The sequence below is a fragment of the Centroberyx gerrardi genome, chromosome 11, assembly GCF_048128805.1.
Source record: "Centroberyx gerrardi isolate f3 chromosome 11, fCenGer3.hap1.cur.20231027, whole genome shotgun sequence".
Taxonomy (NCBI): domain Eukaryota; kingdom Metazoa; phylum Chordata; class Actinopteri; order Beryciformes; family Berycidae; genus Centroberyx; species Centroberyx gerrardi.
Genome location: NC_136007.1, coordinates 23,694,995 through 23,710,555, shown reverse-complemented (window position 1 = coordinate 23,710,555; position 15,561 = coordinate 23,694,995). Strand labels below are relative to the sequence as shown.

At 48.0% G+C, this 15,561-nt stretch overlaps 1 protein-coding gene across 1 annotated transcript in view; it reads right to left on the bottom strand.

Moving 5' to 3' along the window:
* auts2a (activator of transcription and developmental regulator AUTS2 a) overlaps positions 1-15,561 on the bottom strand; it is a 303,676-nt gene that overhangs the window by 21,251 nt on the left and 266,864 nt on the right. Inside the window, exon 5 of the mRNA XM_071898324.2 lies at positions 13,585-13,633. Coding sequence (XP_071754425.2) covers positions 13,585-13,633 — 49 coding nt within the window. The remainder of the gene's footprint in view (positions 1-13,584; positions 13,634-15,561) is intronic.

Sequence of the window (15,561 nt, the reverse complement as noted above, 5' to 3'; positions counted from 1 at the left end):
GATTCTCAAGCAGCTCGCCCGCTATCCTAAAAGCTACAGGCTAATCGAATGTTTGGAAATGTGATGGCGTTGAGTCGAACCGCTAGGAATTGTACTTTGGTCTTGTGATATCAGGGGGAAGCTAAAGCCCCGTGTCGGTAACCTTAGCCGGGGCAGCACTCTCCCTGATCTCATAGCCAAAGCCCCCGGAGAATCCCCAGTCTATTACCTCCTTATCCCTCCCTTCCTCGGGTTTGAAGACTTTAACCGCATTAGCCGCTCCGAGAGCAGCAGCGCCGCACTCTGCGATACCCCCTCGTGTCTCCAGAGTGTCGGAGCACCCCACAGCAATGCGTTCACAGCACGCAGGCATGCGTGTTGGACATGCCCCAGATGGGAGCCCGGGGCCCCGGGGCCTGACAGTGACGGACGCTCCCCTGCTGGCCCTCCCAGGCTCTCCATCATGTCAGCAGCCCTCTAAAGCTAGAGACGGGAGGGGTGTTGGGTTACAAGAGCTTGGACGTCCCGCCGCGTGGAGGGTCCTGGACTGGAGCTGTTTTATTAGTGCTAGACTCCCGGGGGGACGGCCGGGAAGGGGAGTGGGAAGCTAGACAGAAATACAGGCGGGGGTTAGGGTGTGCAGCCCAACTATTCTGGCTATGAGAGCGTGACATGTGTAGTCTTTCAGTGAGAATACCACAGCGCACTGATATCACCTCACAGTAACACGAACCGCCGCTTTAATGAGCGGTGATTGAGCAAAAGGCCAAAAGCAGGCAGGAGGCGAGGGAGAGTGTTAAGCCGCCTCTCTTAACATCTATATTTCATGCCCATCTATTTTGTTTGTGAATTTTGTATTACAAGTTGTGAAGCCAAACTGAGTGTGTATATAAATACAAACAGTGTGTGTGTATATGTATATGAGCAACAGTGATGTCACTGCGCGTGGTGTGTGTGGTAAACCGAGAGTTAAATCCCTGACTCCTCTCTCTAAGATAGACTGTCTGTGTCTGTGATCCCCCGTAAAATGGTAGCAATCTAGGGTAATTGGGCTTAGCAAGCCACTGAATGTTCTGAGCTCATATGACAGATGCAAGGCCATGGGAGAGAGGCTGCCAGACCACAGAGGACAAGCACTTACACATGTTTACAGTATGAGTGAGTGCAAGAGAGAAAAGGAGGGAGAGGGAAATTTAAGTAGAGGAGGGTGACAGGTAGAAAAACAAAAACTTGAGAGCAGAGAGAGAGAGAGAGAGAGAGAGTGAGAGGGAGAGATTCGCTCCGTCCTATCTCCTACCTTTCCTAGTATCCATCCTTGCTCCATTCATATTCTGCCTGTTAGGGGCAATGTGCTCTGTCTCTTCTCTCTTGAGTCATAATGAAGCCATTTACTAACAGAGAGCTGCAGCGGCAACACTCCTCCACCCACAGTAGCTCTGATTACAGCTGCTCCTGTAATGGCTCTTAACTGCTTCTGCTTCTCGCTCTCACAGCCCCGCACTCCTCGCTTCTCACCCCACCAGCATGCGGAAAATCTGCTGCCTCCTTGCTTAGACAGCTTCTGCAGCACTAGACGTTGGAAGACCCCCCCCAACCCCCCGTACCGCCACCTCTCTTTCTGTGTGCAAATGTGGATGTGCGAGGTAGCGGTGGGATCAGTGGCAACAGAGTGTCCCGTTTCCAGCCCCCCCAGCAAGGCCAGCTATGGCCCCTTTAGAGAACAAATCTTTATATATCCCTGAGGGTGTGAGGTCAGGCTGGAGGGAGCGTAATGGGAGAAGACCTGGGTCAGGGACTCGATGACGGGCACGTTGGCACAGGTGAGCACCGGGGGGGTTGGGTGGGTTGGGTGGGATGGGTGGAATGGGTGTGGTGTGAAGCCCAGACCGCTCCTGCCAGGGGGCCGGTGCAGCGCGGGCCTCAGGGGGACGCTCATTGCCCACGGCTGACGGATCCTCCGCAGCTTTCGGCTGTCATGCCCGGTCTCTCGGTGGCTTTGAAATAACAGCGGCGTGTAATGAGGACCCGTCCAGTCCGCAGCAATTGGTCAGCGCTGCCTGTCATGCCGGTGTAAAACTACACCGCGAGACAAGGCAGCTGTGCAGCGAGCCAGACCGTTTGACCTCAAACATGTCAAGTGTAAGTAAGCCAGCTGATAGGACTTCTCACAAGGCCTGATATCTCTACTAGTGAAGAGTGAGAAATGGTAGGTGGCCCTTCTTTGTGTGCGTATGCTGCTCCCCAGAGAGAGAGGGATGGGGATTGCTGAGAGGCCCGCAGTCCTTTGCATGTCAGTCAGCGTCTCTCTTCCCCAGCCAGCCATGAAACTTCTGTCACTCCTTCCCCTATTCACAGGCCGGTCTCGCAGCGTCAGGCCGACTTAAACGCAGCTAAATGCCCCCCCCCCCCCCCCCCCCCGCCCCTCATATCACATTAGCACATGGACTGCAAAGTTTCACCACAGGCAGAGAGAAAACTGTGAGAAAGTACGCCGGCTGAAACATGGATGTTTCCAATGTTTCCGAATGTTTAGGGATCAAAATTAACAACTCAACCGTTTATATAATAAATGGATATAACAGCTTCTCTGAGCACGAGTTCAACATATCGAGAAAATGGAGTAGCATTTTTCCAGAACAGTCTCCAATGTCTGTAAAATGGAACTAATGTGTCAAATCACTTTGTCTAGACCCGAATCCATGCGTGGGTTCAATTGATTTAGCCGCTGCTCAGTCAGAACGGGCATAAATCTCCCCTTAAATAAACCCCAACTGGAATCCTGGAGTAGTGAAAATTCAGGCTGCGTTAAAATAACTAACGCGCGTCACGACACACTGACTGCTATTGCAACATGTGTTCCTTGTCAGTCAGTGTGGCAGCTTAGGGGAACAATAGACAATCGCCTGTTGAGCCAACAACTTCAAACGCTGACATGCTTAAATCTCAATTACAGTCACATGCTCATAAAAAAAACCACACCCGCTCATAAACACCCTCTCTCTCTCTCCCTCTCTCTCTCTCTCTCTCTCTCTCTCTCTCTCACACACACACACACAAACACACAAAAACTCTACCAGTCAACAGGTCCAATGCCACCCTGGTCGTAGTGTGTGTACTGCAGCGCTACGTCCGCTGCCTGGATCTGTTCAGTGTTGGCCTGTACTCCATGGAGCCCCGTCAGCCTGTCAGCTAAGCCCTGCGGACCGTACCACACCAGTCCGCGGGGGTGACCGCTAATTATACAGCTGGCTCCTCTGAAGTGGTAGACGGCTCCCGCTCACTACCCTCTTTCTTTTGAGACGCTCCACTAGCACTAAGGGCCGCCGAAGCTCCGCTCATCTGTTGTGTCGAGTGTAGAAATAGCCCTCTTTCCTTCTCGCGCCCGCTCTCTCCTCTCCCCCTCCCTCTCTTGACTTCTTTAGCCAGAGGGCAGAGTATAAGAGTAACTGACTTGCTGCAATAAGGAGAGTGACAGCTCGAGCTGACACACTGACACCACATGATTTCACTGGGGAGGGAGGCATGGAGGGCTGGAAAGAGAAATCTGTCCCCGGAGAGTCATCAGTCTGGGCCTCTTTCACTCTGTTCCAAATGGGGCCAACTGGTTTTACACACACCCACACCACACATTCAGCCGGTTCGCAGGGATCAGATTCAATATAGCCCGCGCAGAGTGTTAAAATGATATTAGAAAGACTCATTCCAGTGGGATAATAACATGAATGCGGAGATCAAGTGTCTGGAAATCTGGTGAAGTATCAATTTGCATGTAGCCTTTTCTCCTTTTAAATCTTCGGCAGCGTTACTGAAGCAGCCGGTCTGTGTACGTGCGTGCATGTGAGCGTGTCAAGTGCTGTCTCATTACCCCTTGCTCAGGTTTCACTGCAGTGAGATTAGCGGGACACCCAGGGTGGAGGGAGAGGGAGGGCGGACACACAGAAACAGAACTGTTAATGGCCGTCTCTCCTCTGTTCTCTATACTCTACACTTTCATCCCTGCTTCCCTCTGTCCTGGAAACGCTGTGTGGTCTGCTGATGGTGTGGTAAACCTCTCTATCTACCACAGAGGGAAGTGGGGAGATGTAACCAGGCTTAACTTCTCACTCTCCTCTCTCCGCTCACTAGCCCTCTTTCTCTGGAAACCTCATTTGAGTGCAGCCACATCTACGCGCTTTTCAAAATAACGCCGCAAATTAGCCGAGGGGAAGTTGGCAAGCTTGATGGTGATGAGCTATGGCTGTGGGACTGCAACCCTTGGAGAGGGAGGGTTGGTGTAAGGGAGGCTGGTGGAGAGAGGGGGGTCCGGGCTGTTTATTTGAACTGCACCGAGTCGTTCAAACAGTCAGCTGCCTCTCTACTCCCTCGTCAAGCCCCAGAGCTTAAGCTAGGAGTTGTGGTGACGGTAGGGAGGGAACAACCTGATATCTCCCTTTGGGCAGCGGCTGCCCTGGGCTTGAGTTACTTCGGAGGAACAATGCGGCCTCTGTCCATGGCTTCCTCCTCAGCGGAGGCATGGGCTCAGACAGGCCCGCTAGTGTCAGGCATGGCCGGGGGATTCATACATCACAACATCACACTGCACACTGGCCGAGCGCGGGGCTTAGGGGAAGAGCTTCCAAGCGCGGCTTCCCAGCTTCACCTCCGAATGGCCCGGTGGAGCCCCCGTCTCGGCACGCTAAGAGCTAAACCAGACGCGCAGCCCGTACCGCCGCAACGGCCCGTTTGCGCTCACCTTGAAAGGCCTGAAAAAGCAATCCCTTCTGGGATTTTGGTTTTTGTACGACAGTGTTTACAGTAAAACCTGACACGTGGAATAAAGAAGGGATGCTGGAACCCCGAAATCGAATAGCTCCCGCCAGGAGCGGCTTAATCTTTAACAGATGGCGACAGGCCGGTGGACGTTGATGGGTTTGGGCAGGCTTCTAAGAACCGTGGCCAAAAGCCAGAGAAGTTGAACCAACGGTTGGTGATAAAATGGAACATTTTGCAGTTCGTTAGGCTTTGTTTATATCAAATGCACATGCTTTAAAATGTCCTTTCCAGTATACATATATAACTTTACGCACACATGCTCCTCACCCACCGCAAATTAACCATGTCCTCTCTGCCCTCTCTCCTCAGATGTCACAGTATATCCCAATATCACACCAGCACTAGGGGGCGATGTTGCACTGGTGGTCTGACAGCCATATCACACACTCCATCACAACAGCGCAACACTCCCAACGCCCGACTCCATCCAGTCAGTAGCGTGTGGAAATTAATGAAACGTAGGTCGGGACAAATGAAAGCCAGGCAGAGCATTGATGGGTGCGCAGGGCTGTTTGAGCAGAAACACATGCAGGGGATCTGTGGGCTGCTGCTAACAAACCAGGATCCTGCTCTGTAGTCCGCTCTAATCTGCCCTGGGGCTCATCAGGGCTTTATTTCTGCCCTGCATATTTATGAGAATCAGAGAGGGCGAGAGGGGAAAAAAAAGATAACCTCTTCTCTTGAGGGAGCAATTAAAGCCTTGCTTTCATCAATTCTGGTCAGAGTCCTCGTGCTCTCTCTTGCTCTCTCTCTTTCTCTCTCTCCCTGGCTGGGCTCCGGCTTTTACTGTGTCCAATTTTGTCCTCTTCCTTACAGCCCCAGTGTTTACACTTTCAGTTCCACAATACTGGCCTTTCTCTGGTACCATAGGAGTGGATAAGGAACTAGAAAGATGGGCTCCTCCACTGACATCTTCCCTTTTTTGAAAAACACCATAGTCATAAGGCCAGTAGACGGTATGTGAACCACAAAGTCTGATTCTCAGCTTCTCACTGTGGGATTCCCACAGTCACAGTTGAGGATTATGCAGAGATTACAGCGGTGGGCATTTATTTCATGCAGGAAAAAGCTTGCATATGATGGCCCGCAGTGGCCAAAGAATCCAAGTACATTCATATTTACATCTAGCACTTAGCTGATGCCAAAGTGTGTAACTGTACCACAAGTGCATACATTTTTAGTATGGGTGGCCCTCTGGCATTGTCCTACCCAATAAGATCTCCAAGACCATATAATTCACAATGGGTGGTTCTGTAAACTTTGAATCTCCATTCACCATGCTCATCAGGAGTATACAGAATATAAAAAAAGACCAAATCCTGCTTCACACCGCTCAGAGCAACAGCAGCACCGTCGGGGTGAAGCGCTTCACAGCGAACAGTAATCGCAAGCAGGGAATCTTATCCACTGTGCTAATCCCATCTCCTTTTAGTACATGTGTCTGCAAAGCCGCTATGCTGCCTTTCTGGGCTCGAGCCCTCAAGTTATTCACCAGCATCTAAATCTGCTTGCTGGAATGACATCATGTGGCAGCGGTGGTTACTTTATAAAAAAAAAATGGAGATTTGGGGAGGCAGGAAGATGGAAATGGCTGGAGGGGGAAGACCTTGGGAAGGGAAAAGTCTGCCTGGCTCTTGCCTAGGCTGCTAAACAAGCTTTAGAGCTGACACACATAGCAGCAAGGGTACATCATTCCAAACCAGGACTCCTGTTGTTACGCACGCACACATGCATTCACACATCATGCACACACACACACACGCGCACACACCTCTAAGCCACCATGAGGCCTCATTAGAAAGATCTGCTCTCCCTCTCTCTCTTTGGCAATGTCACCTCTACCGCAGGGACCAAAGACTGACACCGGCATAATTGGCCTGAACACACCAACAGTGCACTGGGAATGCCGGGGCCTTGATAGGTGGTGTGTGTGTGTGTGTGTGTGTGTGTGTGTGTGCCTTGACCCCGTTAATGCAGCACCGTTGGGAGGAGAGTGGCTGATGTCACATTGGATCAGCGGACGCCGGTGGTGCTGATGGGGGGCAGGACCTCCCCTGAGATGGGGAGACTGGTGCTTTCATCACCTCCACCAGTTCACCACATCTCCGCCGTCAATCACACACACGTCAATGACACACTGACACTGAAGATGCCCCTTCAAAACACATACACAAGGAAGATGCCTGGTAAAAAAGGCTTGAGATCTGCATTTATTTAGACTGCTCACCTAACTATAGCTTTCCCAGATGATCCCTTCCTATGAAATTGCTTATGTTCTCTCTGCCCGCTGAGTATGTTTCCCAAAGTTGCAGTGCAAAATGATTGTACAAAAGAAAAAGCCTATGGCAACCCTATGAAGCAACCTATCAGAGCGAGGCTTTTACTCATCAACTAAGACAAAGAGAACCTATGTTTCTTTCTCATCATCGGCCTCAATATTGCCTTTGTAACCGAAGACAGATTTCTGAATAAACTGAGCACGCTTACATAAATCTTTCTCCCTTACCTAGACCAACAAAGTATATGCCATAGCCTGTTACCTCAGAGACCTGAGAGAAACAGGCATGTACAGTATACAGCTGCTCACCACTCAAGCCTGACTGCTAAACCGCCACATATCTCAGTGTGGCAGACACAGGGGGGGCCAGCAGGAAAACTAGGCCCTTTCACTTTGATCTCTGGAGTGCAGCCCATTTAAATGTTTGTGTTTGAGATGTAGACCTTTAATTTTGGCCTGATGGGTTCCAGGCTCTTTGGGTTTAGCGTGGCATGTCGGATATAGGAGTGTTTACACAGTCCCCCTCCAGCTCTCCTGGTGCTGAAATAAGTGCATTAAGATGGATGGATTTACTTAGTCTCTAACCTCGGGACTTGGGGAACAAACTCTGAATGACCTCTTTGTGTTGTTGGAGGGGATGGAGGGAGATTGGCCCATACTGCTGTGTGAGAGTGTGTGTGTGTGTGTGTGTGTTTCGAGATCACCACCAAACCCATTCACAGCACCGCCAGCTACAGCGGTAGCCTCAAAACGTGTCCTCAGCCAACGCGTTTCTACCAAGTGGGCACCACCTAGACCCGGGGCTGGGCATGTTTACCTGACTGACTAATGTGCCAAGAATTTCAGAAGATGGCGCTCAGATCACATTCAGTAAGGCAGCGGCAGCCGAAGGGGGTTCAGCGTGTCTAACAGGTGACTGTGGGATGATGCGAGGGATAAAAGATAAGAATTATGGAAAAACATACTTATCATGATGGAGAGTGATCCGATCACACTCATTCTTGCATAGTTACAAACTTGACTGACAAACTGAGACGAAATCTCTGGCTTAACTTTGCTCACAGTGCCAAAAATATCCATTTAGTATTGAGTATTAAAATCTTATTTCTTGTAAAGTTGTTTCCAATCCAAATCAACTTGTTTCAAGAATTTTCTTGAATCAACTGTCATTTTCTTGATACTACTGGAGTGATCTGCCTTATTCCAGAAAATTATCTTGCTTTAAGAAAAATATGATTTTAAGACTGAATATGAGACAAAAAAACTCTTCTTCTATGAACATTGCGTTATCAATCTGTATATGGAGCCTACAGAGGCTATCAATAGACAACACCATCTACACACATTAACAGCACAAAGCCTGCCTTATACAGCTGTAGTAAGATATTTTAGTGTTAGGTTTGTTTAAACATAGATACTAAGAGGTGGGAGACTAATGCCTTGTTGCTGAGACCAGGGCTAATGAGCTGTGATCAATGCAATAATCTAAATGTGATTCTGAAATATGCAGAGTTGGAAATGTTGCCATTTTTCTCTGCCTACAGCTCTCTCTCTCTCTCTCTCTCTCTCTCTCTCTTACATGCGCACACACACACACATACATACACACAGCCAATGTGAGCTATAGACATGGGGGCTGGGCCATTGTTTGAAACAGCCAGGCAGTAAATCAGCCAGTGCTACCCTTGATTTGTTAACCTTTGTTTGGCTGTGTCAGCAGATGAGGCATGGCTGGAGCGGCCCCTTTCATGGTCATGAAATACAGCCTCTCTCTCTGTAGTCGCAGCCATGGAGAAGGGGAGGGGGAGGGGGTGGGGGTGGGGTGGGGGGCGCCTTCCCTCCACGCAGAACAGGATATTGAGCTTCCTTTACCCCTTAGAGATACATTAAACGCTCCTAGCTGGAGACGGGTAACTAACAGAAGTAAAGACCACTAGGGATACGCCTGGAATCCGCTCCAGCGATACATCATTCAGACTTAACCGAATCCTTCAGATCCCCGTCTGACTTCTCCAAATATGCAGCCATATTAAATATCACAGGGAACATTTTGATTTGAATTAAGCTCGTGTGGGAGCCACAACAACACTGCTTTGTTCCAGCAGTTATGTCTGGAGGGAGGGGGCAGCGACCTCTCCGCGACCTCCCGTCCCCTAGCAGGGAAACAGACTGTCCTTGACTGCGGTTATTCCTCGGAACGCACAAAAGGCCAATGGTAGTCAGGTCATCTTTCCACTGCGCATCAGGTCAAGTTCCACAGGCGGCCCTGATTTCTTGACACACAAACCCACACAGACGGCAGAGGTCAACGCGAGGGCAGCGGAGGGAGCCTGGGGCGGTAAACCAACACTGGTGCTGTGAAAGGCCAACCTTCTCTTTCCAGTCCACTGGATGAGTTAGAGAGCTGCCTGGGTGATTTGTGGTGTGATTGCTGCTCTCTATATCACTTGAGATTACCGTAGGTGGCAGCCCACAGCCTAGAAGTAACACAGCTCTATCACCGGTCCTCCTCTCAGGAAGCGGGGAGAGAGAATGAGGCAGAGACAGCGAGAGCGAGAGCGAGAGAGAGAGAGAGACGAGAGAGAACGAGGCAGAAAGAGAAAAACAAGCCCTCAGCTCCCTCCCACACAGCAGTAATACGCTCACAGGCCATTTTGCTGCCAGCAGAGCTCTCTATGACAATCCAGGGAGCTCTTCAGCTCTGATATCTGCCACAAAAGTTCACCTCCGCTTTTCTCTTTCCGCTATTTTTTCTTTTTTTTTTTTTTTAAACAATGCCATCAGCGCTGTAAATTACACCTTCCACATCGCACATTATTCTCTCCCCTAGTGGCAGACGCACTCGAGCCCCGGCGCACTTCACTGGCGGCGCTCTTCACGCTGGCGTCGGCCCCGGGTCTCGCTGTAGCACCGCTTCATTTTCACATTAACTCCAGTAAAGCACAGTGAAATCAGCGTTGTGCTGAGGGGGGAAACTGAGAATCACTGCGCTGTGCACTTCAATTCTCCCCCGCACTGAACTCACAGCCTCGGCGTCACAGGCACAGAGCCGCAGGAGATGTCTCAAGAGAGGCGAGCTTCTCCAATATGTCAACCAGGCCAACCAGGCTTTAAAAAGAAATCTCAAGTGTTCCTTCGCTACGCCCTTAAACTAAATAATGTAATTATTGTAACTGGGGGTTAAATGTGACCTTGGTAACTAATAATGTGTATGCATAAGATGCAGCTATTAGTATTAAAATGTTTTGTAAGTAAGATGACAATATTGCCCACTATATTGGAATTGCATTTGAAAACTTACTGCTTATTACTGTATTTGCCATTGGTTAGGTTTTCAGTTTTAACCCTCAAACTCCATCCTATTCCATAGTCTGTCTACAGAGTTACGAGCATACATAATACTCAAAAGATGAGAGTGATTACAAGCCCACTCTTGATAAATGGTTCTGCAGTATTTTTTAAATGTCATCCAGTATTATCTTAAACTTGCTGCCGGGTCTGTGCTCAACAAACAATGCACAGTGTGTTTAAGCTCTGCTCTCCAGTGACTTAGCCGGGTTTCCAGGAAGGCTTGGGGATTGACAATATCATAAAGGATGGGAGTGTAACTGGGTGACAAGATATTACCACCCTGGGACCTGGCTTTAATCATTTGATAGATCTGTCTGCAGGCTGTTCTGGTGACACGGCGTGCTGGTTTGTCATCGGTGTCTGTGCAGCCCAGCAGCCTGACACTTCAATCCACTCCCCAGACGGCACTCACACAGAGTGCTGGCCTTAACAAGGCTTGGATACCGATTTCCACCCGTGGCACCTTGAAAGCAGCTTAAGACTTTGGAGAAGCTGTTTGCTTCACCGGTAGCCAATAGACTATGCCACGGCTTTCTGACTGGTGCTTACGCCCGGCTTCTCCGTCCAATTTCTCCTGCAGAGTAAATGAATCGGGTTAGCTAGCTGACACCTGCAGGCGCCTTGACAGCCACGGTAATTAGAGCTAACATTTAATGACTCTTAGTTAATGAAAGCCGTTCCTGGGCAAACTGAACCCAGACTGAGCAGAGAGAAAGAGAGAGAGAGAGAGAGAGAGAGAGAGAGAGAGAGAGAGAGAGAGAGAGAGAGTAGTGGCTCTAGCTCTCACAGAAGGCAGCTATGCACAGCAGACAGTGATGGCCCTGAGGTGAAGCCGACACGAGGGGGAGGAAACAAATCAACGTCTGAAATAACAAAGGCCGCATTCTCATCAGCTGGGTTTTCTCTTTAAAAATGCAGTGTAGGCCCAGGGCAAGAAAGAAAAAAAAACACACTGTGACTGCTGAAGGAGCACAGAAAATGCATGATAATTATTGAGTAGGTGAAGAGGCTGAGAGACTAAAAGATGAGGGACCAGCACTAAGAGCCATCAGTCTTCAAAGGGACCTGAGGTCGCCCCAGGCTGATTTCCAGTCTTACTGCAGAAAAAAAGCTGTCAGTCATTACCGAAGTTGCACATCAGCAGCTGAATTACAATGGGGTTTCTTCACGCTCAGTTGTCTTAAGGTGTATTGGATGTGTCTTCGTGCCTGAGTTCTAATTAATCTCAATGCCGTTAATAATGACACAGTGTCTGAAATTAACTTTTTGGCTCACCTGCCAAGGGCTGCTAAACTAAAACAAAAAGATCTGCCAAGAATCATTTTTACCAGCCAAAATAATACATGTTAATAGAAATGACACCCTACCTGTTTTCAATGCTATTTTGTGCATAGAAATCAAGTAGTGTGTCTCAATTTAATTTATCCACCAAAGACAAATTTTAACAGCATGTGGTGCTTGGTGGGTGTTAATTTCAGACCCTGATGATAGATTACATCATCCTGAATTGTGATTAAACCTGTATTTCTCAACCACTGTCTGTAGAAGTCAACACTCCAGAGGTTTTGCAGACTCTATTATCTCATAGTATGAACAACTATCCCTCAGTACAATAAACTAGCTGCTGCTTTGTTGGAGTGTTGTTTCTGCTGCCATGGCCTGACATTTAGCTTCCTCACTGCCATGGCTTCCTTAGCCCTATGCTGAACCCTAAGCCCAATAAGCATTTAATGTGTACCAACAAGAAAGCGCAAACCGCCAAACAAATGGAGACTTCTTTCTGCACCTGCCCTTGGGCAAATATTGACACTCATCGTCTCACAAACGAGCCTCCTCTCGCTATTTTTGTTAGAGCTGTTGCTTGTCCTGAGGTTTGGTTGCATTGGAGTGCTGGTAATCCCCTCCAACAAAAACCCACCCAGCTCTTTTAATCTCAACACCACCCGCCATAAAAATACCAGTGGTCCCCCGCTCTCCCCTGCACCTGGATTCTTTTACTCGCCTTTTGCGATCGCAATAGGCATTAGCATATGGCAGGAGAGGAGGAGGGGACGGAGATGGTAAAAAGGGAAGAAAAGAGGAGATATTTAAATGGAAATAGGGGCCAAGAGAGTGGACTACCATGCAGCAGAGAGAAAGCGTATTTTGTGTACTGTTTCCCCAGTCAGGTCCTTTCACGGAGGGAGAGAGAGGGCGGCCCTCTGTTGATTTAGGCCGCACAAAGGGGGCCTTAATCCTTTCAAGGGAACCAAATCAGCCCACAGAGAAGAGCCTTCAAAAGGAAACCTCCCTGTCAAGCATGGCCATTGAGCCCCCCGATGGACGCCACAAATCAAGCCCTGGAGGGAATCAAAGGCCAGAATGTGGGAAATGTGTTCGGAGGTCTGTGCGGTGGAAAGTGGAGGAAGAAGAGGGACGAGGGGGGGGGTTACAAGGACCTATCAGCACCGATCGGCCCCGTTTGTGCCACTTCTCTGAAGGGGTCATAACCCCTGTCTCCGAGCCTCCTCCCTGCCCTGCCTGGTAACTCCCCCCCATTACAGAGGAATGTCCATTCACACGGGGCACCTCCATTATCCCTGAGCCAGAGAAAATGGGGCTGCTTTTAACAGCAAATTAGTGACTTGATAATGAGGTCACATGTGGTGTTGGCACACTGAGGCCATAAACAGATGCCTTTCCTGCCCTCACTTCATTCCCTGCAGCATTAGTACATCCTCCTCCATCTCCTCCTCCTCCTCCTCTGGCTACAATACAAGTCCTGGCGCATTTCTGCACATTCTCAACAAAAGGTCAACAAAAAGCCACATTATTTAATCCACAGAAACACCATTTCATGTTAAATGTTAGATACATTTAAAGTAAAAGGCCAGTATCAAGCGTATACAGTGTGCAAGATTGCATAGCTTCTTCATTTTGCACATTGTATCGATTCCATCTGATGGGTAATGGCAGATGCATTTTTATTTCATATCTAGGTGTTGAGTTGACACTGACCAATAGTTCACACCTGTGTACTATAATTGATTATACAGAAATATGACAATCACTGCACCAAGGTAATATTTTTAACATGCTTACAAAGTCAAGGGAATGGCAAAATAAGCCTAATGTTGACAGCATTTCAGTGTGAAAAGCATTCAAACACAAAGCAAAGCCCATACCTTTAACTGCAGCTGTGCTGAAAAATTTCTCTGAGCCAGCATCGGAGACCTGGAAGAGAGAGAAAATGTCATTAGCAAAATGCTTACAGGAATATCAGTTCACAAAACCTTATAGTATGGCAAAGATCCTGAATATCACTTGCCACCAAAACCTCCAAACCAGAATTTCTGTAGACAAAGCAGAGCACTGACTGATGACTGACAAGATATTATTTGGTCAATGTGATAAATTATTAGACTTAGGTCACAAACTATCAGCTTAGAGGGAACACTGGTCCTGAATGCTCCCCTGGTGAGATATGGTTTCCCCAATACATTTCTGGCAATTTTTGCTAGATCTTTGCTCTCCATTTTAATGATAAAAACTGCAATATCAAATTTGGACTCACTGAGGCTAAGGCATGACAAGTGCTCATGCATTGCCATACCCAACCGATGCCCATGATTGTCTGGATAAGGTGGGCTTCATGGTCCAAAACTCAGCAAGGTACAATATTTGCCATCTGACTGGGGCCAAACAAGTGGCACTTCATGTCCACGCCACTTGATGGCACTGTTGCTCTATGCCAAAAAGCCCAGTTCCCTCTCCAAGCCTCTCAGGCAGGGCACCAACATGACTGTGTTACAAGAAAATGTGCAGTGACAGGATTTAAAACTGAATTAGATAATAAAAGCTTATTTAGGTGACAATATGAAGTCAAAGAGACACTGGCTATGTCAACATCGACGTCTAAGTAGAAGAGTATCATATTACAAAGTAACTACAGGTTGCAAGGATGGGTAAGAAATAGGACAACACCCGTCAACCTGCACATGGGAAGAAGACGAGGCCTGACAGACACATTTCTCTGAATAAAATGCATTTTTCTGATGACAGGCTTTGGTGATTCATGCTAGATACTCGCCTCGGAATTCTTTAATGCTGATTTCTGAATAATAAGGCATGACGTTATGGTATGCGTCTTCACACTTTGACAGCAGGCATATTTTTCTTGTGATGCAAAAACCTAAATGACAGGAATATTCCCGACCTATGTCCAACCACAGGTGAATTGTACGCGCACTGATGTGTCTTTTTATTCCGATGCATGGCAGCAATTATAAGGTTGCATGAGAATATTATATGTTATGACTACACCATCAAAATAAACACAGGAAATGGACCGAATGCATATGACTAAATTATTGTTGTTGTTGGACAGCAAAACCTTTATGAATTTGTGATAAAAGTACAGTATTTATTCAATAGTCCCATACTGACAGAATGTAAACAATGCAAGCCGCAGAATAAATGACAGTGTCACGAAAATGGTTGCAATACAAATTCTACTCAGTAAGCGCATATTTTTTGCAATTAGTAGTCTGGTTCCGTGAGAATATTCACATAATATCAACATAAATCTTAGATTATATATGGCTCAACGCCAGCGCGCATACCTTTGATGTGGCAAGGTTGGCAAGAAGGCAAATAACAAGTCAGGATATTACTTTCGCGGTCTAGTAAATATGGCCTCGTTTCACATTCTGCTTTTCAAATAATATAATCCACACAAGAGGCGGCGAAGTCTACTCCGTTTAAATTGAGGACAGCCATGCGGAGAGAGAAGAAGCCTTTCCAAGAAAAAAAAAAAATCCAAAGCCGCTCACAAAGCTACTGCGCCTTTTGGACAAAGGGAACCATGTGTCTCGCCACGGAAAGCTTCAGCAACAGCACTGAGGCGACGAAAAAAATCCCTTGATCCACGTTTCTTTCCTTGCACGGGACACAATATTAATCTTTTTCACATATATTCTCCTGTCGGAAATTATCCATGAGAGGGAACAAGCAGGATCCGTGAGGGTTTGCGTGTCGGTGCGCAGAGCGGGGCTGCGTCCGACGGAGCAAACCAATCCAACAAAGCGCACAGCCAGTTTCCTCTGTGGCGACAGAGACGGAGACAAAATCACACAAGCTGTGACCAAAAAATTCGTAACGTA